This window comes from Mus caroli, unplaced genomic scaffold (genome assembly GCF_978045245.1).
Source record: "Mus caroli unplaced genomic scaffold, Mus_caroli_1 scaffold_6, whole genome shotgun sequence".
NCBI lineage: Eukaryota > Metazoa > Chordata > Mammalia > Rodentia > Muridae > Mus > Mus caroli.
The window spans coordinates 28,117,295-28,144,963 of record NW_028227261.1 but is presented as its reverse complement, the minus strand read 5'-3'; the positions used below and the strand labels follow the sequence as shown (position 1 = coordinate 28,144,963).

The 27,669-nt window shown below is 49.4% G+C and overlaps 2 protein-coding genes across 2 annotated transcripts; one reads left to right on the top strand and one right to left on the bottom strand.

Annotated features, from left to right (window-relative positions):
• Positions 1–303: 303 nt before the first annotated feature.
• Marcksl1 (MARCKS like 1) lies at positions 304–2,570 on the top strand. The gene is made up of 2 exons (XM_021160903.3): positions 304–511; positions 1,312–2,570. Exons 1-2 carry the CDS (start codon positions 425–427, stop codon positions 1,825–1,827), a joined length of 603 nt encoding a protein of 200 aa, XP_021016562.2. The 5' UTR covers positions 304–424; the 3' UTR covers positions 1,828–2,570.
• A 149-nt stretch (positions 2,571–2,719) lies between these two features.
• On the bottom strand, positions 2,720–27,238 carry Hdac1 (histone deacetylase 1). Its single transcript, XM_021159533.3, has 14 exons — positions 27,109–27,238; positions 19,034–19,146; positions 15,330–15,447; positions 10,652–10,726; positions 9,394–9,532; positions 8,789–8,930; positions 7,751–7,843; positions 5,668–5,776; positions 5,447–5,587; positions 4,618–4,726; positions 4,401–4,531; positions 3,980–4,132; positions 3,524–3,572; positions 2,720–3,282 (listed from the first exon to the last, which is right to left on the bottom strand). Exons 1-14 carry the CDS (start codon positions 27,155–27,157, stop codon positions 3,255–3,257), a joined length of 1,449 nt encoding a protein of 482 aa, XP_021015192.1. The 5' UTR covers positions 27,158–27,238; the 3' UTR covers positions 2,720–3,254.
• Positions 27,239–27,669: the final 431 nt, after the last annotated feature.

The following is a 27,669-nucleotide window of genomic DNA, read 5'->3' as shown; positions in this document are numbered from 1 at the left end:
TCCATCTCCCGGACCGACCGGGAACCTCTCTCCTTCCCACACTGAACCCTACCTGCCCCTGGTCGTCCCAAGTGATGGGGGAACCAGACAGCTTGGCACTGCCCACTGCACGAGAGGAACCCGGGCCCGACCCCGCCTCCACCCCGGATTGGGTGCTCATTTAAATGTCCGGCCCCGCCCCGAGCCTCGGGCGCGTACATATAGGCGGCTCGGCGGGCGGCGGGCGGCATTCTGGCGCGGAGCGCAGCAGCGGTGGGCGCAGCTAGCGGGTCGGCTGCGGAGCGGGGGTGCAGCGCGCTTTGCCCCCCGTACCCCTCCCCCTCGGACGCGGCCCCACCCCTCTGCCCGCCGGGCCGTCCCAGCCGAACTATCCCCTGCGGCGCCAGCGCGGGGCGGCTCCGGGCGCCCCCAGCAGACCCCCATCATGGGCAGCCAGAGCTCTAAGGCTCCCCGGGGCGACGTGACCGCCGAGGAGGCAGCGGGCGCTTCCCCCGCGAAGGCCAACGGACAGGTGAGTGCGCTCGGAGCGGCGGACCCCGGCCCCCAGCCCGCCGGCCTCGCCCACTCTGGGGCCCAGGGCCGGGGCCGCGCGCTTTGTCCGGCCCGGGACACGCGGCGCCCCCTCCCCCGCCCGGTCCCTTTGTTCTCGGCGCCGCAGCCCCCGCGGGCGAACGAGGGGAGGGGCGGGAGGGGGCGCCGGCCGGGCTCGTCGCCTTCTTTGTTCGCGCCCGGCCCGCGGGCGCTGCCCCCAGGCCGCCCCGAAGGCCGCGCGGGAACAAAGGCGCTGCTAGGCCGCACCAAGGGGGCGTCTAGGGCCGCGGGGCTGGTACTCGGCGCCCAGGGCGCCCCATCTGGAGCCCCGACCCCGGCAGCCCGCGGTGGCTTTTGAAGCGGTGGGGAGCAGAGATGCGGGGAGACTCTGGGGTGGGTGGGGGCTGATCACACAAAGCGCAAGCCTGGGAAAATAGGCCGTCCAAGTGCGGAGAGGCAGCGCCCCGGGGCTGCTTCCCGCCCAGTAGTGCTGGGCAAGGCTGGCCCGCCGGCGAAGAATCCAGGCCCGGTGAGGTTCCGCGCGGAAAATAGAGAGCGCGCCCCGCGGGAGGGGGGTGGGGGCCCGAACCCCAGCGCCTCCTGCTGGCTGCGCTCGTCCCTGCGCGCCTGTGAGGGGTGAGGGCGATGTTGGATGGGAGTGAGGCCAAAGCCAGACTTGGTTGCCTTTGGACCTCCGCAGTGGCCTGCGAGAGACCAGAAGCGGGCTGGGGGAGGGGAAGAAGGGCCCGGGCCCTCACTACTGTCCCCTTTGCCCCGCAGGAGAATGGCCACGTGAGAAGCAATGGAGACTTAACCCCCAAGGGTGAAGGGGAGTCACCACCCGTGAACGGAACAGATGAGGCAGCTGGGGCTACTGGTGATGCCATCGAGCCAGCGCCCCCTAGCCAGGAAGCTGAGGCCAAGGGGGAGGTCGCCCCCAAGGAGACCCCCAAGAAGAAGAAGAAATTCTCTTTCAAGAAGCCTTTCAAATTGAGTGGCCTGTCCTTCAAGAGAAATCGGAAGGAGGGTGGGGGTGATTCCTCAGCCTCCTCGCCAACAGAGGAAGAGCAGGAGCAGGGCGAGATGAGCGCCTGCAGCGACGAGGGCACTGCCCAAGAAGGGAAGGCCGCTGCCACCCCTGAGAGCCAAGAGCCCCAGGCCAAGGGGGCAGAGGCTAGTGCTGCCTCCAAGGAAGGAGACACAGAAGAGGAGGCAGGGCCCCAGGCTGCAGAGCCATCCACTCCCTCGGGCCCAGAGAGTGGCCCCACACCTGCCAGTGCTGAGCAGAATGAGTAGGGGTGGGGACAGGTGGGTGATCTCTAAGCTGCAAAAACTGTGCTGTCCTTGTGAGGTCACTGCCTGGACCTTGTGCCCTGGCTGCCTTCCTGTGCCCAGAAAGGAAGGGGCTTGTTGCCCCCTCCCAGCCACGCTCCCTTTTCGCCCTCCTGTGGATTCTCCCATCAGCCATTTGGTCTTACTCTTAAGGCCAGTTGAAGATGGTCCCTTACGGTTTCCCACGTTAGGTTAGTGATGTGAAATGCCCTGTCCCTACCTCCTTCCCGAGCCCCATCCCTGCAGAAGGCAATTGCTGGGTTTCCAATTCTTTTCCAAGTTCGTTTTGTTTATCCTGCTTCTCAACCCCCTGAGCCAGAAGTGGGGGCTTATACTCCCAAACCCTGAGTGTCCAGCCTTTCCCTGTTGAATTCTTAGTCTCTTGTGCTGTGCCTAGTGGCACCTGGGCTGGGGAGGACATTGCCCCGTCTGGGTTTTTATAAATGTCTTACTCAAGTTCAAACCTCCAGCTTGTGAAATGAACCATGTCTCTGACTTGATAAGCAAGTGTTAGGCTTCAGGAGGGAGGGAGGGAGGTCTGTAATGTGAAACAACTTCTTGTTGTCTTTTTTCCCCCCTCCCATTGTTGTAAATAACTTTTAATGGCCAAACCCCAGATTTGTACTTTTTTTTTTCTAACTGCTAAAACCATTCTTCCACCCGGATTTACTGTAACATTTGGAAAAGGAATAAATGTTGTCCCTTTAGTGATGTTTTCATGAGTGGTCTTCTGGGGCGTGGGGTAAGAGGACTGCACCGACCTGAAGGATAAAGGCAGGTAAGTCTGCAGGTGACTACCCACAAGAGACAGGGAAGAATTTAAACCAACCAGGGACAGACACTGTTAGGAAACAAGCTCAGGAGGGTATAGAAATGAGCTGCTTTATTACAAAGAGTTTCACAAAATGAAAATATCTCAAAAAGGAAGCTAGGCTATCAACCTCCACCTACAGAATTGGGGGAAGACAGGGCAATGTCTAAGTTTTTTTGTTTGCCCAAGATGGGTGGGAAGGTATAAACAGAACCAATCTGAAAATGGCTACTATACCCAAGCCTGAAAAGGGGTCCTAAAAGACCCAGACCCCTTCTAAAAAGTTTAACAGGGGCATCTTAGCAGAGCTCCTAAGCAGGCACTTGGCAGTTCAGGATTTTCTCTTCTGGTTGTTTTCTTTCCACGCAAACGGGGGGGGGGGGGGGGGGGGGGGGCGCGGCAGGATGGACAAGATTGCTCTGGGAAGAGCCCTCCTAGCACCACTGCCCTGTGCTCTGGTCCCTGGGGACGTTATAGTTAATATATTTTATATAAATACACAGAGGAATAGAAAATATAAAATCTGAGAAGTTGAGGGCAAGTGAGGAACTTGGGGAGAAGATGGGGCTGCAGACCTTGCTCAGGCCAACTTGACCTCTTCTTTGACCCTGCGGAGAGAACAGACGCATGAGAAAACCCATGTTAGTGGCCCTGAAGCACAAACATGGCTATAGTGACTTCCATAGGACCCTGGCTGCCCAGGTGACTGCTAGAAACTGGGCTTCTTAGTTATGCAGAGGCCTCTGTAAGCTGGACCAGCTGCCCCTGCTCTTCCTCCTCTCACAGTGGTAGGGCACAGAAGGGGATGATGCTCTAGTGCTACAAAGAGCCAACAGCCCCTTTCCTCACCCTTTGGCTTCTGGCTTCTCCTCCTTGGTCTTCTCCTCTTCTGTGACTTCTAGAAAAGAAGAGAACAGGTATGCTTGAAGTCTTGTCAGGTAGTTGGGACTCCTCTATCCTGAAACCCCTTCTTCAATACCACAGTTCACTGGTTATAGAAAAATGAGAAAAGCCTATCCCAGGTCCTCTGGCGAGGTTGGCTGAAAACAGGTTAGACCGGTTTCCCAGCCTGTTTCAGCAAGAACACAGGCAGAGGCAGCCCCCTGGGAAACTGGGAAAAGGGCTTGGGTGGTATGTGAGCCAGGGTCAGTCAGCCAGCAGAGACTAGAGTGTCACTGTCAGTGTTCTGTGGTTCTCATCACTTCTAGGAGCCACTGAAAGACTCAAGACTCAAACCTTCAGTTTAAGGTCCAAAGGAGCTGGCTGGGTCTGGGTCAGCTCCTTCCTGAGCTAATCCAAACTCACCTTTTTTCTCTTCAGGATCTTTCTCTTTTTCATCCTCTGTTTTAACTCTTTTGGCTTTTTTGAAGTTAGAAGAGTTCTTGCGACCACCTTCTCCCTCCTCATCTGAGTCCGAGAACTCTTCCTCACAGGCAATGCGTTTGTCAGAGGAGCAGACTGGGAGGCAGTAGATAGAGAAACATTGGTATGAGAGCAAGGGGCCCAGTGCCTTCCTCCCACAGGTACTGAGTGGCAGAGAACCTGCCTGGATGAGAAGACCCCGGGTTCCATCCCCAGCACCTTTCATCAAGACACCAAGGAAAGCTACCAAGCCAGGTGGAGGCAAGGGGTCTCAAAACCAATGTTTGCACACAGCCGGGCAGCTTGGAGACGGGACAGGAAGGAAGGGACGTGCGCAGGGGACAGGCCCTGGAGCCAGCCTTACTGGAGATCCGCTTGTCGGGGTCCTCCTCCTCCTCATCCCCACTCTCTTCTGGGATGGCGTCCTCAGGTATGGCCTGCATCTGGACCCCAGGGGCGTGGGGCAGCATCCTCAAGTTCTCAAAGAGACGCTGCCTACACGAGAGAGGGTGGATGGGCTGTAGGTAGAGACAAAGCAGAATCTGGCCTGTTAAACAGAGACAACGTGGCAGCACACTCACTTGATCTTCTCCAGGTACTCGTTAGTGTTCTGGTTGGTCATGTTGGAAGGGCTGATGTGGAGCTTGAAATCCGGTCCGAAGTACTCAAAGTAGTCGTTGTAGGGCAGCTCTGCGGGCAACGGGAGAGAACAGTGAAGATAAAGACATGGCCACCACCGGGCCCATGGAAACACATAGAAAGCTTTCTTTCTCTGGGTCTGCTTACCCACCTAAAAAAAGAGAAGACAGAACAAACTAGGACACATACAAAGTTTTAATCTGTTCTGCTTTGTCTTTTTGAGATAAAGTCTTTCTTTGGCCAAGAGCTTCCTTTTTTTTTTTTTTTTTTGGTTTTCCGAGACAGGGTTTCTCTGTGTAGCCCTGGCTGTCCTGGAACTCACTCTGTACACCAGGCTGGCCTCAAACTCAGAAAATCTGCCTGCCTCTGCCTCCCAAGGGCTGGGATTGAAGGCGTGCGCCATCCTTATTAAAGGCTCAGGTTACACTTAGGACCTACTGATGTCTATAACATAACTCCAGTATCAACCCCAGTGGAGTATGTGTCACTAGGCGGAGAAGGATCCAAGCCCCCAGTGCAGAACACTAAGCACTCTGCATTCACAAGCCTACGCACTGTAAATCAAACATCTAAATAACTGACAATGTCCTGACCAAAAACAGGGGGAGGACAAGACTAGGAAAAACTGATGGCTATGGTTTGCCTGCCACAAAATAACAGGCAGGAACCTCGGTGAAAAGTATGAAAGGCTAGGGGCAAATGGAAAAGTTGTAAATGAAGGCAGGTGACATCTAGCCCCCACCCAGCCTAACCTGGCCCTGGAGCTAATACCATTAGGGATCTCTGTGTCCAAGGCAACGGCTGTTTCATAAGTCCAGCACCGAGCAACATTCCGGATGGTGTAGCCACCTCCTCCCAGCATCAGCATGGGCAAGTTGAAACTCTTCACGAACTCCACACACTTGGCGTGTCCTTTGGAAGGAAAAGGGATGCTGGTTTACAGGGGAACCCGGCAGACCCTGTCTACCTATGTGTATGCTACCTGGACTCACCTTTGATGGTCAGATTGAAGCAACCTAACCGATCCCCAGACAGGGAATCTGAGCCACACTGTAAGACCACTGCACTAGGCTGGAACATCTCCATTACTTTGGACATGACCTAAAAAATAAAAAGATACACCTTGGTTATGACCAATCTCAAAAAAAGCATGTGAGGTCCAGAGGTAGAAAGAGGTTCAGCATTTTTTTTCCTTTTATTTCCCCGATACTGTGTGGTAGACAAGAGGTTTCTGACTTAAAAGCATCTGTAAAGATTATCACAGCTCGCACAACTGAGCTTTGATTGGTCTGTCAACTCCCTCCTCTTTTCCTTTTTATAACTGCCGACCTCCCAAGCTGCTTCCTTTCAGAAACTTCCCGACCTCTCGCTGCACCTGCTCTACTCCTCGGTCCCTATAGGTTTCATCTATTTCTGTACATTTTATTCTCAAACCTAAGCATATACTGTTCCTCAGGAGCCTGTAAGTAGAGCTTCTGTCATCTTTACTACTAAGCACATGTAGGCATTTGTGTGACCACAAAACTTATTAAACAATCCAGCTCAAGGCCGGGCATGGTAGCACAATTTAGTCACAGCACTCAGGAGGCAGAGACAGGACGATCTGTGTGTCAGAAGCCAGTCTGGTCTATAGTGAGTTCCAGGCCAGGACTGCAGTGGTGAGAGCCTCTGCACTTCAGTGTACCTTCTCCCTAACCTAGGCACCCCTGTAAAAATGCAGGCTCCAGTCAGGATGCTGAGGACTCCAACCGCAGGTGCCTGTAGAACATGCCACACTGCCTTTCCAGTCTCTGGACAGGCTAAACAGCTGGGGGCTTTCCCAGGCAAGCTAGTCTATAAAGACTAGAATAAACCCCACTTTCTTAAAATGTGTAGAGAGTAGTAAAAGGCTTAAGAAACATGAAAAGCAGCCGGGCGTGGTGGTGCACGCCTTTAATCCCAGCATTTGGGAGGCAGAGGCAGGCGGATTTCCGAGTTCGAGGCCAGCCTGGTCTACAAAGTGAGTTCCAGGACAGCCAGGGCTAAACAGAGAGACCCTGTCTCGAAAATCGAAAGAAAGAAAGAAAGAAAGAAAGAAAGAAAGAAAGAAAGAAAGAAAGAAAGAAAGATGAAAAGCTCAGAAAATAGACCATAATCAAAAGAACAAATCATCTCTGAGTAGCCAACTCCAGCGATGTGGGACACAGAACACTGAGGGCTGCCATCACTGTCAGACCAGCCTGCTCCCATCTTTCATGTAATCTCTGCTTTGCCAAATAATCTCTGCTTAAATGGCCACGAACAGCAACAAAAGAACAAACACATCAGTGCTGTGTTTCTGATTCCATCCTGCAGGGAAGCTCCTTAGCAGGAAGGTATACAACTCAAAATAGCTTCAGGAAGTCCCTGAAACTGAACAGATTCACTAGGACTTCTCCCTGACAAAGCAGTAAAAGCTGTAAAAAAAAAAAAAAAAAAGAAGAGTTTCAGACTAGACAGGCTGCCTGGAAGAAACAGAAGCTGCTGAGCTGCCTGGGAAAGGCTCAGATCAACTCAGGCTCCCGGAATTGCCTCTCTAGCCTGCTGAGCTGCCTGAAGGCTGGGCAGTGAGCTTTTGTGGGGAGGGCTTTGGTGATGCAGCTATCTTTAAGACATTTCTATTCCTATAGGTGTCCTCTTACCACCACTCCTGTACGTAACCCCAGTTTTGATCCTCAGTGGCTCACTAAGCTGGGTTTTGGTGGGCTCTGTATCTTGGTCAGTTGTGTGTTCCCTATGTGTGGTGAGTAGACACGTGTGTTATGTCACCCCTGGAAAAAGTTTTGTCACACAACTGACTACAGACTGTCGGGTTCATAAAATTTACCTCCCACAAAGACTGCACCTTACATGTTACTGTACTGTGAGCAAAAGGCCAGACTCACAGACGGACGGCAGCAACAAATTATGTAGATGGTTGTTTCCTGATACCACACAGCAGCCAAAGTTGAAAACCCTTCCTTTCCAGTCAGCCACTTGGAGGAACCATCTTTCGGCCATGACAGGCGCTTTGCTATCTTCCCCTCCATCAATCCCAACACAGCCCAAGGCACTTACTGGCTTGAAGATGGCTTCATAGGACTCGTCGTCAATGCCGTCTCGAAGTGGGTAGTTCACAGCGTAGTACTTGCCTTTGCCAGCCCCAATGTCCTAATCAAAGGGGACGACATTCAAATTGAAAGACAAAAAGAAGGAGATTCAAAGATGGGGCTGGAAGGCTAAGGAGAAAAGACAGCGGTGCTGAGCCCATGAGATCTGCAAGGGCAGAGGAAGCCCAACCCCCAGTCTCTCAATTTTCCTGAAAATTGCTACCACCTAGTTAAGAGCACGCCAGGAGGTGGGTCACAGAAGTAAAACCCGCCTCCGTCAACTCTGCCCAGAGTTTGACTATACACTCCTCTGCCTTTCTTCTGTCCTTTCTAGAAAGCTGTGGAGGGCAAGTCACAGAAGTAAAACCCGCCTCCGTCAGCTCTGCCCAGAGTTTGACTATACACTCCTCTGCCTTTCTTCTGTCCTTTCTAGAAAGCTGTGGAGGGCAAGTCATAGAAGAGAGCTCCTTCCAATTCACTTCTAATAGCAAAAGTGACTTACACGAATGTTGTGGTATCAAACAACTTAATTAGTAGCATTTCCCACCTAAGGGCGACTGGCAGGGCAAACCGATCTCACTGTATTCATGCTAACAGACAGATGGGGCAGCCCTCGGAGGGGCCCAAGTCCATTAACTGTTCCATGTAAGATTCAGGCTTTCATGGAGTGTTTTGGGGCGAGTCCACTGCCTTCAGTCACAGTGCTAAGGGGGAAGATGACTCCTGGGAGCCGCAATCCCTCACTCCAAACGCAAGTCACATAAAAGTGTGAGGCAACCCAGCTGTGATCAGGAGGCTGTGACAACGAGCCAGAAAACCCTCAATTCTCTTGACCCCTTACGTCCTAATAGTCCTCTTCCAGAATAAAGAATGAGATTGTGTAGGTGCCCCAAAACAATAATGTGGTACTCTGAATGGCAAAGAGGCAAGAAGTAGATTCTAGTGACACAGGATAGGAGAGTTAGAGCTGAAGGTGAGTTGGTTGGTCTCTAAAGGGAGTTCTCACCCGTAGGTCCCCAGTTCCTGGGAAGTACTCTCCGTATTTATGAAAGGACACAGTCATGACCCGGTCTGTAGTATAGAAGGCCTCTTCCACGCCATCGCCATGGTGAATATCAATGTCGATATACAGCACCCTCTGGTGATACCTAGGATCGATCAGAAGGTGATAAGGGCCCTGGGGGCTCTTTGGGGATGGGACGCGCCAAGGGCGCCAGGTCCCAGCTTACCGGGCTAGCTGCCTCCCTCAGGTATCTCTAAGCACCAGAGACGTGGAAACTGGCTGAAGGAAGGTGGAAGAGTGGCCGGGGAGTCTCCAGAGGCCTGACCAAGCCGACCATGTCCGATCTTCCTACTCTACAGCCAGGGTCAACTCCAGTCACACAAGGACACTTTGGAGGCAGGATCTTAGCAGCGCCTGCCCCAGATCTTGCCGTGGGCTCAGATCAAACCAAGACCCCGAAAAGGAGAGGATGGCCAGAGACACTCATGGAACACATCCTAGCCAGCACGCCACAAGAAAAGCAAACTAGGGAAGCAAGCCCAGGGGGAGAGGGAAGTGGGAACCTGGCCTAAGGTGCTCTTCCAAGACACAAGGCCAGGCAGGCATACTTTAGCAGTTCCAGGATGGCCAAGACGATATCATTGACGTAACAGAAGCCAGATGCTTCGGACTTCTTTGCATGGTGCAGGCCCCCAGCCCAGTTCACAGCGATGTCCGTCTGCTGCTTATTAAGCTTCACAGCACTTGCTGAGCAAGGAAAGAGCACAAGCCTGTTACTAAGCCGTTCCCTTTGCCCTGCCAACTCAACGGGAGGTACTTTATTCATTTTACAGTGTCTTAAGGGGGTGTTTTTGGTATTGTTGAGGCAGGGTTTGTTGTGTATGCTATTGGTGGTAGCACACACCCTTAATCCCAACACTAAGGAAGCAGAGGCAGGCAGACGTCTTGAGCTTGCAGCTAGCCTGATTTACTAAGTGAGTTCCAGGTAAGTCAGGGCTACATAGTGACCTTATTGTAAAACGAAACAACAAAACCCCCCCTAAAACAGAAATGTTGCTGCACCCCTGTATATTGGGTCTACAGTTAACTGAGTATTCTGTCTGCACGGATATATATGCACGGCATGTGCACCGTGAGTACCTAGTGCCCAGAGGGCACCGGAGCCCTTGGAACTAGAGTAAACTCTAAGTTGTTAGCTGCCATATGGGGGCTGGAAACCAAACCCTTGAGCAAGGGCAGTAATTGTTCATAATAAGCAGTAAGTGCCTCTGCCTCTGCATTTTTTCTGGCGTTTGATTTAATCTCACATTCTGTTCATCCAGGTGCTGAGAAACAACAGGCTATACTACATGTCAAGTACAGATGTGCAGGAGGAGGCTATAACATGTACTACATGTATACTACATGTACAGATGTGCAGGAGGCTATACCATCTACCTTTGTCCAAACTATACACGAACACATTTCTCAGAATGTGTCTCCATCCTTAACCCATGAGTGGCTGCATTTGGTAGGGTTTAGGGCAGTTCTAAGGTACTTCAGAGTTACAGTCAAATGACCTGGGAGGAATATTTATGACTTCAGAAGTTAAAATAAGACACAGGTCTTTGCAGTTCACAAACTGCATTTATATACAGTGTCTTAACAACCCCTTAAAGCCTACAGGATATTCCTATATCTAAGCTCTCTGGGCAGGAGAGGAGAATTAACAACAGCTGTCAATACTGTGTTTAAGATTGAAAGTCAAACCCCACAGAATCACTCTTGGTGGTCACAGGTCAGCACAACCAGGCCCTCCTCTAAAAGGCAGACAGATCTCCCAGCAACTGTCCAGCACAGCCCAAGAAGCAGATTTAGTCTCCTTACCGACAGAGCCTCCCGTGGACAACTGACAGAACTCAAACAAGCCATCAAATACCGGACAGTCCTCACCAACGTTGACTTGAAAGAAATAAGGCAAAGGTTAGCTTCCACAATTTCCTTCAGTTTTCTATTTAGATTTTTACAACAGTGAGAAGAAAAACAAAACAGTTTAGATTCAGAAAGCTTGGGTTCTAGCCCAGGCTAACCTCCTGGAGACATGGCCTCACTGTGCTCCTCAAGCTGGTCTTGAACTCCTGGCTTAACCTTTCCTTAAGCCTTGGCCTTCTGAGTAGCTAGGACTATTGCATACAGCATTAAAAACCTTATAGGAAAGTGTTTAGCAATTTGGCAAATGCTGGCCAAGGAAACCTGTATGATCCTCACGTGGTGAGTGTTTACAGCATGCTGTCACTTCTAACCACTTGAAATACCTGATACACTTATCCGCGCACAGTCTTCTGAGGTGGACTGCCTTCCGAACTTTTAATGAAGAAACTGACTCAGAAAGGCGAAGTGAGCAGAGACCTACAGAATTACTTGCTGAGTACCGGAAGAGTTCATATGTTGCTGAGTGCTTTAAATACCTGATCCATTTATCCCCACATAATCTTCTGAGGTAGAATTTGGCCCAGTCCTATAAATGGGGAAATGAGCTCAGAGAAGTGAACGAACTGCTAATACAGAGGCACAACTCAAGCCTCCTGATATGCTGCTGCCTGTCCTGAGACAACGTATCCTGCTCCTTTCACAGTGCTTTATGCACATAGACTCTCATTTAGTACTCACAGCTCCAAGACCTGGACAAGACAGGACCACTGTGCACTGGAACGAGGACATGCAAAGAAGTAAGTGACTTGCCGAAGGCTGTATGACCATAAGTATCAGAATCAGAATAGGACCTAGGTATCCTGACTACTACAGGCCAGTGCTTTGACTATACCCAAGTGATAACTCGAGTTATTTTAGGCCCATGAGGTAAAAGTACCAAGCAGGGCAGGAGGTGGAAACACACACAAACAGTAATGCAAATGAAACCATACAGACAGGAAGCAGCCCCAGGCTCTCACAAAAACCTAAGGAAAGTGGCTGCTGAGGCCAGGGGCGAGAGTGGGGCTATCCTTACTCCTGCCCTGGTCTTTTATCAATAAGGGCTCCCAAAGTGGAGCACGGAGGAAGAGCCCTGAGAAGAGGAGGCTAGCAAGGGGCCATTCTGGATTCTGGTAACATATTAGGACGCAGCTGTACTTGCAATAACCTTCACCATTCTCAACTCTGAGTTAACAGGTAAAAGTGCTTGCTCTGTAAGCCTGGTGACCAGAGTTCATCTCTGTAGTTCTCAGAAAGGTGGAAAGAGTCAACCCCTCTGACCCCTACCCATAGACTGTGACACACACCCCCACACTGCATACACACATGAAAATAAATTTTTAAAAGCCACTAATCTAGTGCTACAATAATTTCGAGTACCCCGAATCTGGTGCTTACTTAGGAAGCAGGCAGTGGGTGGCTTTTCCTCATTTTCTAGGTAAACACTGGAAGAGGCTATGCCAATAAGAACTTTGGTCCCTGGGGTCAGGCTATATATTCAGGAGCAAGTAACTCCCCCTCTGACTGTTTCCTTCTGGTCCTGGTACTTGAGTTTCCAAAGGCTGGTTTATACTCCCTTGTGGGGATGAGAAAAGGATTAACCTTCAGGACCCAATCCAACATACAGCTCACACTTGTAATCCTGGAAGGAGGAAGGAGAATAATGAAGATGTCAACTTAACTATGTAGTTAAGTTCAAGCCCAGCCTTGGCTCCAGGAGACTTTCTTTTAAAAAGCAGCATCTTTGGAGACAGAGCACACGTGAAGGGCATGGCTGTAATATCATCCCCTAGGAGGGTCTCTACGCAGGGTAGTCTACTCACAGAGTAAGTACCAAGCAGGTACCCTGTCTCAAGCAACGACAAACGCAGCACTCTAGAACCCTGTCGAGGATAAAACCCTAACTTTGGGATACAAGTCACACCTCTGCATAGTCACTGAGTGGGGAGGGGAGGGGAAGAGACAGCCTAGTATAGGAATAAGAATCAGTGCCCAGTCTTCAAATGTATTAATCACATCTTCTTGGACTGTGAGGAAACATGGACTTTCAATATTTTTTGTACGTAAAACCTCACTGCTTTTTGTTTGGAATTTGAGATGAGGTCTCACTGTGTAGCCCCAGATGGCCTGAAACTCCTGTTTAGTTGAAGCCATCTCTGGAGCATATTACATGAAGGCTGTTATAGCATACTCTTTAGTGATGACAGAAACAAGTCTGCTAATGCGCAGTACAAACGCAGTCTTGGTTTTGAGACAGGCTCTTACTCTACATTCCAAGGTGGCCTTAAAGACCACCTTGCAACCTTGCAGCCGCCGCCTCCCAAGTGGTGAGGCCAGGCTATGAAATGTAGAGACACCGATGATTGCACTCCAGCCAGGGGTCTGCAGTTCTTCTCCACCCTTCCAGTCAAGTCTACAGACCAGACAGCTTGCCCTGACGGCCCTACCACCTTCGCCATTGGCATGTTCTCACCAGGAGCACCAGGATCTGATTAACTGGTCCAGAAATTACATTTATTTAGCTTCCCAATATTTTTATTTTTTTTAAGCTTCCCATTTTGATTTAAAAAATATTAGCTGCCGGGCTGTGGTGGCGCATGCCTTTTTAATCCCAGCACTTGGGAAGCAGAGGCAGGAAGATTTCTGAGTTCGAGGCCAGCCTGGTCTACAGAGTGAGTTCCAGGACAGCCAGGGCTACACAGAGAAACCCTGTCTCGGAAAAAAACAAAAGAAAGAAAGCAAGCACTTCACTAAATGACATCTGAAGTCTTTGCTACTTTGATTCCCATAACACTATGACATTAAAAAAAAAAAAAATAAGGTTTACTCATTTTATGTATGTGAGTACATTGTTGCATTGGATCTCATTACAGATTGTTATAAGCCACCACGTGGTTGCTGAGAATTGAGCTCAGAACCTTTGGAAGAACAGTCAGTGCTCTTAACAGCTGAGCCATCTCTCCAGCCCCACCAGATCTAATATCTTAACACACAACTCTATAATACTGACTGGAAAAGAACCTGCTCACTCTGGAAGGCCTTTTATTTTGTTTGTCTTGACGATTTGTGAATAACAGATATATTACATAATATCAAAAGCTAGTGTTCCTTGAAGGTAGGTACTATGAATGCATTAGCCTCAAATATAAGACAGGTACTGCTGTCTTCCTTAGAGAGCCTGAGAGAAACTCCAAGACTTGATTCACAACACATAACTGAGTAGGAGATGGTTCTGCAGGTAAATCACCTGCAGTAAAGTCGAGGACCTGAGTTTAGCCCCTGGAATCCAAGATAGGAGAGAGAGAACCTAGTCCCAAAGTTGTCCTCTGACCTTTATACACAGGCCATTGTCATACATACCCCCCAAACACACAGACACACACACAGATACACAGACAGACACACACACAGGAACACAAAGGGAGAGGTGAGTAGCTCAGGTAGGTGCACAGCACTTACCCAGCAAGCTTGAAACTCCAGTTCAGCAAAGCCAGCACTCAACACACACACACACACACACACACACACACACACACACACACACACACTTAGCATATTAGCAGATTAGGTGGCAGTTGAGCATTCAAACCAAGACACAAAATCTCAGGACCATCAAAAAATAAGTGCTTTTAAAAAAACCCTGCTGGGCTGGTGAGATGGCTCAGTGGGTTAGAGCACCCGACTGCTCTTCCAAAGGTCCAGAGTTCAAATCCCAGCAACCACATGGTGGCTCACAACCATCCGTAATGAGATCTGGCGCCCTCTTCTGGAGTGTCTGAGGACAGCTACAGTGTACTTACATAAAAAAAAAAAAAAAAAAACCTGAAAGCTCCATCTTCTTGCTGTGACAGACACCAGGCTTGCCTTTCTAACGAGAGCCTGTTTTGTTGAGAACTCAGATAGCTCCCCTTTGCCAGCATTTTGTGGAAACCCCTAAAACCATCTGCGGGAAACAAATGACTGAACTCCATGAAGTCAGCAAGATCAGAGAGTGGACACTTCAATCCCAAAAGAAACAATTCAGGTGTGACAATCAAGTCCCAGATCTAACCAACGCTTTCTCACAACTAAAACAATCCCAGTTGTACAAATGAGGCATGGCTTCTGAGATGGGATGCACCTGCAGGGTCAGAGCCCAGCAGGCAGGGGTGGGACCACCTCATCTCAAAGATTACATCATCTAGTCTGTCCTTTGCATTCTCTAAATACTAAATGCAAAGTTCAAGCAATTGTAACTGGACAGAAATCAGAACCTACACAGTTCATCCCATTTTACAGAACAAAAATCTTAGGGGAAGTATCTCGTGCAGTCAATTAAGAGCAGGACCAATGTCTCCTGGCTACCTGGCAGCCCAGGGCCTTGCTCATTAGTTACAGCATGCCTGGAACAGCACAGGAGCCCTAACTGGACAAGTCTAACTCTGTAATTACGATCAGGACACAGAAAGCCAGATGAGATGAGAAAATGCATTGGCACCTTTGGGAAGCCAGACACATCAGTTGTGAACTAAATAGGGACCAACGGGTGGTCCTCCCCATGAAAAAAGAAACCAATGGGGAGCTCTAGAGCGGGATGGGAACGGAACATACTTACATCTCTGCATCTGCTTGCTGTATTCAGACATATTATCTGGGCGAATAGAACGCAGGAACTTAATGTAGTCATCACTGTGGTACTTGGTCATCTCCTCGGCATTGGCTTTATGAGGACGCTAGAGGGTATAGGGAGAAAGAGCAAGTTAGCTTGACCAACGTCACGTCACTCTTCTAGATGAGTCACTTGGACTCTGCTCCTGAGTGCTGAGATAAAAAAATATAAGCCAAAACATCAAGCTACGAGTTTGTTTTGAGAAGAGCAGTGGTGGTTTAAGACTTTCTCTGTAGCCTTGGCTATCCAGAAACTTGCTCTGTAGACCAGGCTGCCCTTGAATTCAGGGATCCTGCTGGTTCTCCTTTATCTCCCCTGGTTCTCCTTTATCTCCCTTAGTGGTGGGATTAAGGGTGTGTGCTGCCATGCCTAGTCTGGGGAACCTTTTATAAACCACTGAGTTTGTGCCCAGCCTGGTCTACAAAGTGAGTTCCAGGACAGCTAGGGCTACACAAAGAAATCCTGTCTGGGAAAAACCTGAAAAAAAGAAAGAAAGAAAGAAAGAGAGAGAGAGAGACAGAGACAGAGAGAGACAGCGAGAGAGAGAGAAGGGAAGGGAGGGAGAAAGGGGGGGGCGGGCAGTGGAGAGACAGCTCAGCTGTTAAGAGCACTGTGTGGTCTTCCAGAGGACCCCGGCTTGGTTCTCAGTACCTATACAGAAGCTCAAAGCTGTGACTTCAGTCCCAGAAGATCTGATGCCCTCTTTTTTTGACCTGCATGCACATATATACATGCAGGCAAAACAAAAACACTCATATTTGTATAAAGAGCCAGGTATAGTGGCACTCTCCCTGGAAACATACTGATAAACCCACCCACAGGATCAAATCACAAAATCCATCAAGGCTGGGATTCTGCTAAGAACCTTCTAAAAAGGGTTTTCCCTCTAACAACGGAGGAAAGGACTGGGAAGTCAGCTAAGATGGCCTAGCACTTTCCTAGCTCGCACAAAGCCCCAGCACAACACGGGCTATGTGCAGTGCTTCATGCCTATCGTCCCAGCACTTGGAGGGAGGGAGGGAGGGAGGGAGGTAGGGAGGGAGGAGAAAATCAACAGTTCAAAGCCACCTTCGTCGTCTGTCAGTTTTCCCTCCTTGCTTTTTCAGGCATTTCCACTGGCTCGGAAAACTGGACAAAGGCATCTGGGAAAGTAGATTCATCCACTTTCTATCTCTGAGGAGGCTGCTGCTATTGCTAGTTTACTCAAGCTATGAAGACAGCCACTAACAGCAAACTCTGTGCCATAGAGTGACCAGAGGCCCTGAGCCTGTCTCATTCTGCTGGGATAATCCCAAAGGTACCTGGCCTCCCTATTGCTGTTATTCCTTTGATTTTTACTTTTTTTTTTTTTTTTGGTTTTTGAGACAGGGTTTCTCTGTGTAGCCCTGGATGTCCTGGAACTCAGAAATCCACCTGCCTCTGCCTCCCAGTTGCAGGGATTAAAGGCCTGCGCCACCACCACCCGGCTACATTGTATTTTTTTTTAAAAATTTAAATATTTATTTTATTTATGAGTAAAGTACACTGTTACTGTCTTCAGGCATACCAGAAGAGGGCATCAGATCCCATTACAGATGGTCATGAGCCAACATATGGTTGCTGGGATTTGAACTCAGGACCTTCAGAAGAACAGTCAGTACTCTTAACAGCTGAGCAGTCTCTCCAGTCCTGCATTTTATTTTTAAGAAATTTTTAAGGTGTCTCTATGTAGTCTTGGCTAGCCTGGGACTTGACATGTAGACCACATTGACCTTGAATTCACAGAGACTCAACTACCTCTGCCTCTCAAGTACTAGGAGCAAAGGCATGCACCACCACACCCAGCTAACAAGTATCCGCCACTGCAGAGCAGCCAGAATACTTAGTGTTCATGAAGTCCTGGGTTCAAGTCTCCAGTGCTGTAAGAACTAGACATGGGGCTGGAGAGATGGTTCAGCAGTTAAGAGCACTGACTGCTCTCGTGAATTCAAATCCCAGCAACCACATGATGGCTCACAAGCATCTGTAATGAGATCTGATGCCCTCTTCTGGAGTGTCTGAAGACAGCTACAGTGTAACTACATATAATAAATAAATAAATCTTGGTAATCCAGGCCTTGGGAGGAAGCAGGAGGTCTGAAGCCCAAGGTCATCGTTCCCCACAGACTGAGCTGGAAGCCAACCTGTGACAATGTGTTTGGGAGGCCGGTAGTTTGCCTACGTCTGGGGCCAGTTGGGACTACGAATTCAACAAAACCCTGCCTCAACAAACCAAATGGAAAAAAGCTCTCGATCTGTACCACACTGCCTGCAGAAGAGGCAAACTGAGAATCAAGCCAAATTTAGTCTACACATACATTGGTATTCTTTACACATATGCTAAAAAATAAAAACAGATTTGGGAATTATAGCCAAAAATTAAAACAAAGACAAAACCTCAAGCCAACATTTTAAACTTAGGCAGTATTATATAATCCAAAGTTCCAGTTTTTCTTTTAAAATTGGAAGCTCAGACAAAATTAGTTAGAGCTGTATGTGGGAACAAGACATGAGTTTACAGTGAGGCTGGAAGTGCAGCACTGGAAGACAGCGACAGCGCTGTATAAGAAGGTGTGCCTGCGTGGAACCCTGGAACTCAGCTCTTCAGAGGGGAGCCGAGAGGATCACAAGTGCCAAGGTCATCTTCAGCTATGTGCTTCAATGAAGACAATGAGAGCCCCCAAGTCAGAAACAGTCCATACTCTGTCTGTCTGTGTACTGTGTGCTGGCCTCAACTCAGGGATGTGACTGCCTCTGCCTCCTAAAGGCTGGGACTCAAAGCACCACTACCCAGCATGTTTGTTGGGTTTTTTTCGATGGGACAAGGTTTTATTCTAGCCTAAGATTAGCTCGAACTCATTTAAGACTGTAGCCCAGGCCAGCCTTGAATCCCCAGCCATCCACGGCCTCAGTACCCACACACTGGGCTTCCATGTTTGCCTTACAGTGCACTTACTTAAGACTTTTACTTTCTCCAAACACCATGTCATCCTCACTTCTGTCTGTGCCTATGTCCAACCCTTGACTTGGATACCAGTCCCTTTGTGAACGCTGCACTAAGTTCTAGGTATTTTCATTCTTTGGAGACAGGGTCTCCTGTACCGGGGCTGGCTGTGAATTGCCGAGAGTGGCCTTGAAACCCCAATCCTACCTCTCCCAAAGTGCTAGAACCACAGCCTCATCCCTGACTTTCTAGTCTGTCTTCAGCCTCCACGGCTCCTTTCTTCACTTCTCACCTCTCTACCATTAGCATTCTTGAATTGTTACACAGACATGGTAAACTTGGTTAGCTTACACGTACTGACACTAAAGTGCTTAAAAATAGAAAAACAGAATCTTCATCTACTCGCCAAATTATAGCCACTGAATGAATGAGCAGCTGAGAAAAGGAAACTAAAGAATGCAGGCAGGGAGCCAGGTGTGGTGGCGCACGCCTTTAACCCCAGCACTTGAGAGGCAGAGGCAGGCGGATTTCTGAATTCGAGGCCAGCCTGGTCTACAGAGTGAGTTCCAGGACAGCCAGGGCTACACAGAGAAACCCTGTCTCGAACCCCGCGCCCCCCCCCCAAAAAAGAATGCAGGCAGGGAACCCAAGCTGACAAGGCAGGCAGGGGCAGCATTCAGGAACTCACATAGATTTCCATTTTTCGGTAGAGACCATAGTTGAGTAGCAAATTGTGAGTCATGCGGATTCGGTGAGGCTTCATGGGGTGCCCTTGTCCATAATAGTAGTTTCCAACGTCCCCTGAAAGAGAAGACAGTTTGCTTTATTATTTATTTTGGTTTTCCCGTGCACCCCTGTGCAGACAGGGATTCTCTGTGCACCCCTGGCTGTCCTGGAACTCACTCTGTAGACGACACTGTCTTCAAACTCGGAGATCTACCTAACTCTGCCAAGTACTGGGATTAAAGACACCACAGATAACCCCGGGTTCTCTGGTTTGTAAGATTTCATTTTTGGACTGAAGAGATGGCTCAGTGGGTAAGAGCATTGACTGCTCTTCCAGAGGTCTAAAGTTCAATTCCCAGCAACCATATGGAAGCTCCAGTTCCAGGGAGTCTGATACCCTCAAACACTAATGCACATACAATAAAAATAAATAAATTAAACAAACAAAAAAAGATTTCATTTTCAATTACACATAAATGTGTATGGACATGTACATGCTGGTGCAGGTGTCTCCTGGTAAATGCCTAATGTGGGTGCTGGGAATTGAACCCTGGTCCTCTTGAAGAACACTCAGTGCTCTTAACTACTGAGCCACCTCTCCAGCTCTTAGAGAGGCAGCTTTAGTAACACAGTTAGACACTCTCCTGGGAGGACCCAGCAAACTCCCAGAACTCTAATGCTCATTTCTAGTTTCCATGAATATTCCTCACCTTAAATAAAAGGAAGAGCCTGTGGTTCCTACATAAGCCAGTATTTAAGGGTGAATCTAGAACACATATACATGGGATAAAATTGACTGGGAATGAACAGGCAGTGTGGTGACTCAACTCACTGCACCTCTACAGAATTCCTTTTCCACGACAAACCACTCACTACTACCTGGGACTATAACCCACAGCCTACAGATGAAACCAAACTTCCTTGTTGCTTGTTTCAGCTATAGAAATTGCTTCTAACTGGTTCCTAGCCTGCGATTCAAGCTCTCTGCCTGCCACATCATGACCAGCTATTTCTCCTAACGTACAGCTCCGAACATCTACTGGCTCCTCTTGCCTCCGGGCTATGACTTCAATAGGCTGGAAGTCAACATTCGTTCAATCTACCTTGTGCTGACTCGATTTAGGTCAATTTGACACAAACTATGGTCACTGGAGAGGAGAAACCTCAACTGCGAAAATGGCTCTGGGCCAGCCTGTAGAATATTTTCTCAATTAGTAATTAATGACGGAGGGTCCAGTCCATTGTGGGTGGGGTCATGCCCAAGGTGGCAGTCCTGAGTTCTGTAAGAAAGCCGACTGAACAAACCACGAGGAACAAGCCAGCAAGCAGCACCCCTCCATGGCCTCTGCATCAGTCCTGCTTCCAGGTTTTTGCTGTTTGAGTTCCTGTCCTGACGTCCTTCAGTGATGGACTGCAACATGAAGGTACAAGCCCCATAAACCCTTTTCTCCCCAACTTACTTTCTGGTCATGAAGTTCTGTAGCAGCAACAGAAACCCTGACTTAAGACACTGACTGCCGCCGGGCGTGGTGGCGCACGCCTTTAATCCCAGCACTCGGAAGGCAGAGGCAGGCGGATTTCTGAGTTCGAGGCCAGCCTGGTCTACAGAGTGAGTTCTAGGACAGCCAGGGCTACACAGAGAAACCCTGTCTCAAAAAAACCACAAAAAAAAAAAAAAAAAAGACACTGACTGCCTTTCCTGCTTCCTCTGTGGCTGTCCATCAACCACCACCCTGGTTGTGTATTTTCATAAGTAAATTTCTGCTAGGAACAGCCTAGCCATTAGTTCATATAGCACCTGAGTAGTTACGTAATTGCTGCAGAGACCAATCTACTATATGTTCAAAATGACGCCTAAAATAAACCAGGTATGGCAATCTACACCTGTAATCCTTACACCTGAGAGGCTGAGGCAGGAGGCTAGAGAGCTAGCCTGGGACACACGGTGAGAGTGTCTCATGAGTTCAAGGCCAGCCTTGTCTACATAGAAAGTTCCAGGTGAGACAGGGCTACAGAGTGAGACCCCATATCAAAAAACAAAAGCCAAGCCAGGCAGTGGTGGCACACATCTTTAATCCCAGCACTTGGGAGGCAGAGGCAGGCAGATTTCAAGGCCAGCCTGGTCTACAAAGTGAGTTCCAGGACAGCCAAGGCTACACAGAGAAACCCTATGTTGAAACAGCCTCACCACCACCCAAAAAAACAAAAAACAAAAACATGCCCTAAACAAAATATTTACTGCCTGGCCCTTCCCTTCGCTTCACAGAAAATGTCTGCCAGTCTGCAATACAGACAAACCAGATTAACAGCATCACACACATGGTATTCACCTTGATCCAACATATCCTCAGTTTCAACAGATCCTCAAACCCGGGCTAAATACACCATCATGCTTGTGTGTGACTGAGCGAGGCAGTGCTGTAGAGCATATGTGAGGCCAGGGACAGCTCTCAGGAGTCCGTCCTTTCTTTTTTTTTTTTTTTTTTTTTTAAAGATTTATTTATTTATTATATGTAAGTACACTGTAGCTGTCTTCAGACACTCCAGAAGAGGGCGCCAGATCTCGTTACAGATGGTTGTGAGCCACCATGTGGTTGCTGGGAATTGAACTCTGGACCTTCGGAAGAGCAGTCGGGTGCTCTTACCCATTGAGCCATCTCACCAGCCCGAGTCCGTCCTTTCAACTCTCACAGCTCACCAGGTTATGGCAAGCGCTTTTACCTGCTCCTTAAAAGATTCTTTCAGACAGGGCCTCACCATGCAGTCCAGGCTAGTTAAAACTCATTCTCTGGGCTGGTAAGATGGCTCAGCTGTTAAGAGCACTGACTGCTCTTCCGAAGGTCCTGAGTTCAAATCCCAGCAAACACATGGTGGCTCACAACCATCCATGATTAGATCTGATGCTCTCTTCTGGGGAGACCAGGCTGCGCCACCACACCTGGCATAAATAAATCTTTTTTAAAAACAAAAAAACCTCATTCTCCTGTCTCGGCTCCCTGGCTGCTGGGATTATGGGCTCATGCTACCAGGGCCAGTTCAGGCTCCAAATACTTTATAGATCCAAGTGATTAAACTAAAAGAACTCACACAGCACCTAACTCATCTTGCATATACACACTTACTTACACTCCTAAGACTTGAAGGCAGCGGGCGTGGTGGCGCACGCCTTTCTTTAATCCCAGCACTTGGGAGGCAGAGGCAGGCAGATTTCTGAGTTCGAGGCCAGCCTGGTCTACAAAGTGAGCTCCAGGACAGCCAGGGCTGCACAGAGAAACCCTGTCTCGAAAAAAAGACTTGAAGGCAAAGACTATATACTGTTTACATCATGAACTCAATAAGCATGCAATGGATTACATTTAACTCAGGGAAATTAAGTGCCCTGTCTAAGGTCACAGCTATAAACTGTCAGAAAGACTCCAAATCCAGGACAGAGAAAGGCACCTTAGGTTCCCAGGCACCTACTTCAAGTCTGCATCTAATCTAGAGAGCTCTGTGAATGGTGGCTTGCAAATAATCACGGCCACAGGCAAAGAGGGGAGTTGAGTTCAAGGCCAGTCTGAAATCTAGAGAGACCGTTTCAACATACAGATGACCGAAGACGTGAGTCTATTGTTCTGAGAGTGTCACTGTGGATCAGGCTGGGCTTGAGAGTCCAGCCATCTTTCTGACTCAGTCTCCCAAGTATGGAACTACTGGCTCCAGGCACCACTCACAGCTTAATGGATTCTAATTGGGCTACTGTATCCCCTCGTCCCAAAAAAATTCACTCTTTTTGCTGGCCACAGCGGCAGCAAACACTTGGGAAGCAGAGTCGGGCAGGTCTCTGTAACTTGGAGGCCAGCTTGATGACTCCAGGCCACAGCCAGAACTACAAACAAAATCCCTTCCACTTAGACAATTTAACTTTCTTTTTTTAATACTGGGGGCCAAATAAGGGAACCATGCATTCTAAATGTTCTTTCTCACTACTGCTCTCAATAGAAACTGTTCTTTCCGTTTTCTAGAAAGCCAGGCAATGGTGGCACACAACTCTTGATGCCAGTGCTTGAAAGGCAGGGATAGGAGGATCTCTGTGGGTTAGAGACCAGCCTGGTCTACAGAACAAATTCCAAGACTACACAGAGAAACCCTGTCACAGAGGAAAGAAAGAAAAGAAAGGAAGGAAAGGAGGGAGAGAAGAAGCGAGAGAAGAGAGAGGGGAAGGGAGGCGAGGGAAAGGTGACTTACAAAAGGTAAAGTGGCTTGCCTACTCCAGCAAACCTGACAGCAAGAGCTGAGTCCCAACCGGAAGTCTCTTTTCTACGACTGAAGTCTTTTTACTCTCCCCTGGCTCTCTCCTTCACAACTGCTAAAGTTCCCACTCTCCAAAGTCCTACATCACATTCCATGAGAGGAATAGTCTTGTATTCACTGTACTGTGTAGGCTGGCTAGAAACTCCAAGACCTTCCTGCCTCTGCCTCTCAAGATGGCAGGAAAGTGCTTCCCTGATGGCTCAAGAACACTCTTACTTCACCTGGAGGCTTTCCAGCATTTCCCCCCTATTTCTGCCTTCAAACTTGAACAATTCTTTGTCACAAACCCAACTGACAGCAAGCAGACCTGTAGCCCTGTACGGATGCTGGCTACTCTCTCACCTGTGCCCTCCATAATTGCCATCACTGCAACCTCTCTTGTTGTTATGCCTTTTTTTTTTTTTTGGTTGTTCAAGACAGGGTGTGCCACCACCCACCTGGTTTTGTAAAGACTCTTTCAAGGCCACAAAAGAAGACTTCCTCGCTGGGCGTGGTGGCGCACGCCTTTAATCCCAGCACTCGGGAGGCAGAGGCAGGCAGATTTCTGAGTTCGAGGCCAGCCTGGTCTACAAAGTGAGTTCCAGGACAGCCAGGACTACACAGAGAAACCCTGTCTCAAAAAACCAAAAAAAAAAAAAAAAAAAAAAACTTCCTCTCTTAGAAGGGTGTAGTGGTACACACCTTTAGTGCAAGCACTAGTAGGCAGAGGCGGGTGGGTCTCTGTTAGTTCCAAGGCCAGGCAGAATACACAGAGACCCTGTCTCAAAAATAAAATTGCAAGCTAGCTGGGCAGTGGTGGCCCACACCTTTAGCTCCAGCACTTGGGAGGCAGAGGCTGGCAGATTTCTGAGTTCGAGGCCAGCCAGGTCTACAGAATGAGTTCCAGGACAGCCAGGGCTACACAGAGAAACCCTGTCTCAAAAAACCAACCAATCAATCAAAAAACTGCAAGCTAAAGCATTCTTCTCTCCACTTATTCTGAACCTACCCCAAACTAGCTCCCGCCCCAATCCCTCCCCGCACTTCCCCACTAGCGCAGGCTTTAGTCCCAGCAGGAAAACTAGGTAGGCAGATCTCCTTGAGTTCACGGCCACCTCGTCTATAGACCAGTTCTAGGACAGTCTGAGAAAGCCTATTCTGGGAAAAGCAATAAGATTTTCCCACTCTTTTGTGTGTGTGAAGTTTTGCCTGCGTGTATGTCCAAGCACCACATTCCCGTCTAGCACTTGAAGCCTGAAGAGGTCACCGGATTCCTTCCAACAGGAGTTACAAGTGGCTGTGGGGGCCCTGGGAATTGAGCGCAGCATCTCAGTAGGAAGTGCTCTAAACTGCTGTGTGTGTCTGCGGTATGGGTGTACCCGTGAGTGCAGGGAGCTGTGGAAGCCAGAAGAGGGCGCTGGATCCCTGTATCTGGAGTCACAGACATCTGTGAGCCTCCCAAGGTGGATGCTAGGAACTGAACTTTGTCCTCTGCAAGGGCAGTATGCACTACCAACTGCTGAGCCATCTCTCAGGCCCCTCCTTTCTCAGAGTTGACAAAGCAAGGAAAACCTCTGCAAGGAAGTATTAGGGCCGGCCGGCCTTTAATCCCAGCACCTGGGAGGCAGAGAAAGGAGGATCTCTGTGAGTTCAAGAACAATCTAGTGGTCTACAGCACCAGTTCCAGGACAGCCAGGGCTATACAGAGAAACCCTGTCTTGAGGAAAAAAGAGAAAAGGAGGGGAAATTATGTAATTCTATTATAATCTCAAAAAAAAAATGGGGCTGGAGAGATGGCTCAGCAGTTGGGAGCACTTACTGCTCTTCCAGAGGTCCTGGGTTCGTTTCCCAGCAACCACATGGTGGCTCACAACCATCTGTAATGAGATCTGATGCCCTCTTCTGGTGTGTCTGAAGACAGCTACAGTGTGCTCACATACATAAAATAAATAATTCTTAAAAAAAAAATTATGCCTATTATACTACCCAACCTTTTAAGAAGTGGGGATATGGAGACTTTTCTCCAAGAAATGTATTATCTACAAAAAAACAAGAAGAAAAAAAAAATTCCCAGCACTTGGTGGGCAGAGGCAGACGGATTTCTAAGTTTGAGGCCAGCCTGGTCTACAGAGTAAGTTCCAGGACAGCAAGGGCTACGCAGAGAAACCGTCTCGAAAAACCAAAACCAAACCAAACCAAACAAACAAAAAGAACCTAAACAAAAAAATGAGGCTGCTAGACACACTGGTGTACCCCTTTAATACCAGCACTCAGGAGGGAGAGGCAGGGCGATCTCTCTGAGTTCAGAGGCCAGCCTAGTCTACAAAGCAACTTCCAGGACAGCTAGGGCTGTTAGAGACAGACCCTGCCTGTCAAAACAAAACAGAACAGAAACAAGACGCCAGGCTTGGTGGCTAAGGTCGGTCACCCCACAGCACTGGGCAAGACTGAAACAGGAATGTGGCTAACAGTTGAAAGACAGCATAGCGAAGGAGCAATCAGGACCACTGAACCTTCTTAGTCCACTTCTTCAGAATTAAGACAGGCCAGGGTTGTGGCACATGCCTTAATCCTAGCACTTGGGAGGGGGGAGGAAGGAAGCCTGGTATACAAAGTGAGTTCCAGGCTAACCAGGGTATACAGAGACCATTTCAAAAAAAAAAAAAAAAAATCAACATAGCTCTTCACCCTCTACAACTGGAGTTATCACACCCTTTTCTAATCCAGCTAAAATTACTATCTGAATTATTTTATACCGACAATTTCAGATCTAAACAGCCAACTGCCTACTGGCTGGCTGGCTAGATGTCCCCTGAACAACTCAACTGCTATTCCTAAACCACAAATGCTGGACTAAGTGGTGTAAGCCTGGAGTCAGAGTAAGTAGAAGGGGCTTAAACGAAGACCAACGTGAGTTACACTGTGAGACCCTTTCTCAGATAAAGGTGCTGTCCCCTCCCCCTGCTGCTGGCTCCACTTGCCAGGGCCTGGCTTGTAACTCCAGTTCTTGGGTCCTAAGCACTGACAGGCAACCTGCTCCTCTCAGGTTGGGCTGAGGCTCCTGCTGTGTGTTCTCCTCCACCCCACATTCCCTTGTCCCGGCGCTAACACCGAAAGATACCTGTGACATTGTCTAGCTCCCCCTTCAGACGGGAACTCAACACGGGAAATGTGCCTCGATGAGCCCTCCAGCCCCAACAGAAAACACAACCCAGGACAGAGTAAGATGCTCGCGCTGGCTCAACGAAAAGTCGTTTTTAACAAGTTTCATTCACCTCTCTCCTTGCATCCCCGGGGAGCCCCATTTCCCAACTAGCAACTGCAGGCCCTACTCATAGACTTGGGGGATGGAGTGGGGGAGGGGATATGAGTGGCCAGTCCTGCAGAACTCACCAAAAGAAAGAAAGAAAAAAGAGAAAGAGAGAATGGGGACAGTGAAAAACCTTTGTATTCTCAGCAGGGGAAGATATCCAGGCAAACCGTCTCCATCATATTCCGATCCCCGCCGCCAGGCTTAGGCTTCCCTCCAGGAATCCCACTCCAACTTCAGGTCGGATTCCCCGAGAATCTCCGCCACCGGGATTACCGCAGGCTACCCCTTCCACGACCCCCACCTCATCTCCGGCCTCAGCCTCGACTTCCTCTCTCCAACCTCCTCCTTCAGCCTCGACTTTCCCTCAGCCTCCCCGGGGCTTCAGCCTCCTCCCAGCCTCCTCCCCAAGCCTTTCCCCAACGCCCGGCCCGCGCCGCCCACCCGCAGCTCACCGTCGTAGTAGTAACAGACTTTCCTCTTGGTGCCCTGAGTCTGCGCCATCTTGCTCGCCGCCCGGCCCTCCCGTCAGTCTGTCCGCCCGCCCGCCCGCGGCTCCTTACGGCGTCCGACCCGGGGGAGGGGCCGGCCTCGTAGCCCCGCCCACCCTCCGGGATCACCTATAGCCGCACAGCCCGGGCCTCACTCTAACCAATCGGCATGCGCGGGGTCGGGCCCGGAACTCGGCGGGGGGCAAGGGCAGCTTAGAGAAGCCACCGCGGGCCCCCTGGGCCTGTACCAAAGTCCGGCGCGGAGGGGTGGGGGAGACCGGGGGCCGTACCATCGAGTCCCGGGAGAGGGAGTCGGCTCCGTAAACTCTGCAGCCCGCTTCACAGTTGGGAGCGTGTGCAAAGATCAGAGGCCAACTTTCTCGTTTTACCGAGAATACGCCGAGGCTTTCCGGGGAAAGATGCTTGCGCAAGGTCACGCAGCTAAAAGACTAGGTTTGGAGTAGAACTGGAGAGAGAAATGAATGGCAAGAATCAGAAAGAAAATATCCAGAGGCCTACTGTAGT

Bases quoted from the DNA above. Each gene is read 5' to 3' on its own strand.
- Hdac1 (XM_021159533.3), bottom strand. From the start codon at position 27,157: ATGGCGCAGACTCAGGGCACCAAGAGGAAAGTCTGTTACTACTACGAC. The intron at 7,844-8,788 runs GTGAGAACTCCC...CCCTTTGATTAG, and splicing joins CAGGAACTGGGGACCTACGG to GACATTGGGGCTGGCAAAGG. The intron at 4,133-4,400 runs GTAAGGCTGGCT...ACTGCCTCCCAG, and splicing joins CCCCGACAAGCGGATCTCCA to TCTGCTCCTCTGACAAACGC.
- Marcksl1 (XM_021160903.3), top strand. From the start codon at position 425: ATGGGCAGCCAGAGCTCTAAGGCTCCCCGGGGCGACGTGACCGCCGAG. The intron at 512-1,311 runs GTGAGTGCGCTC...TTTGCCCCGCAG, and splicing joins CCGCGAAGGCCAACGGACAG to GAGAATGGCCACGTGAGAAG.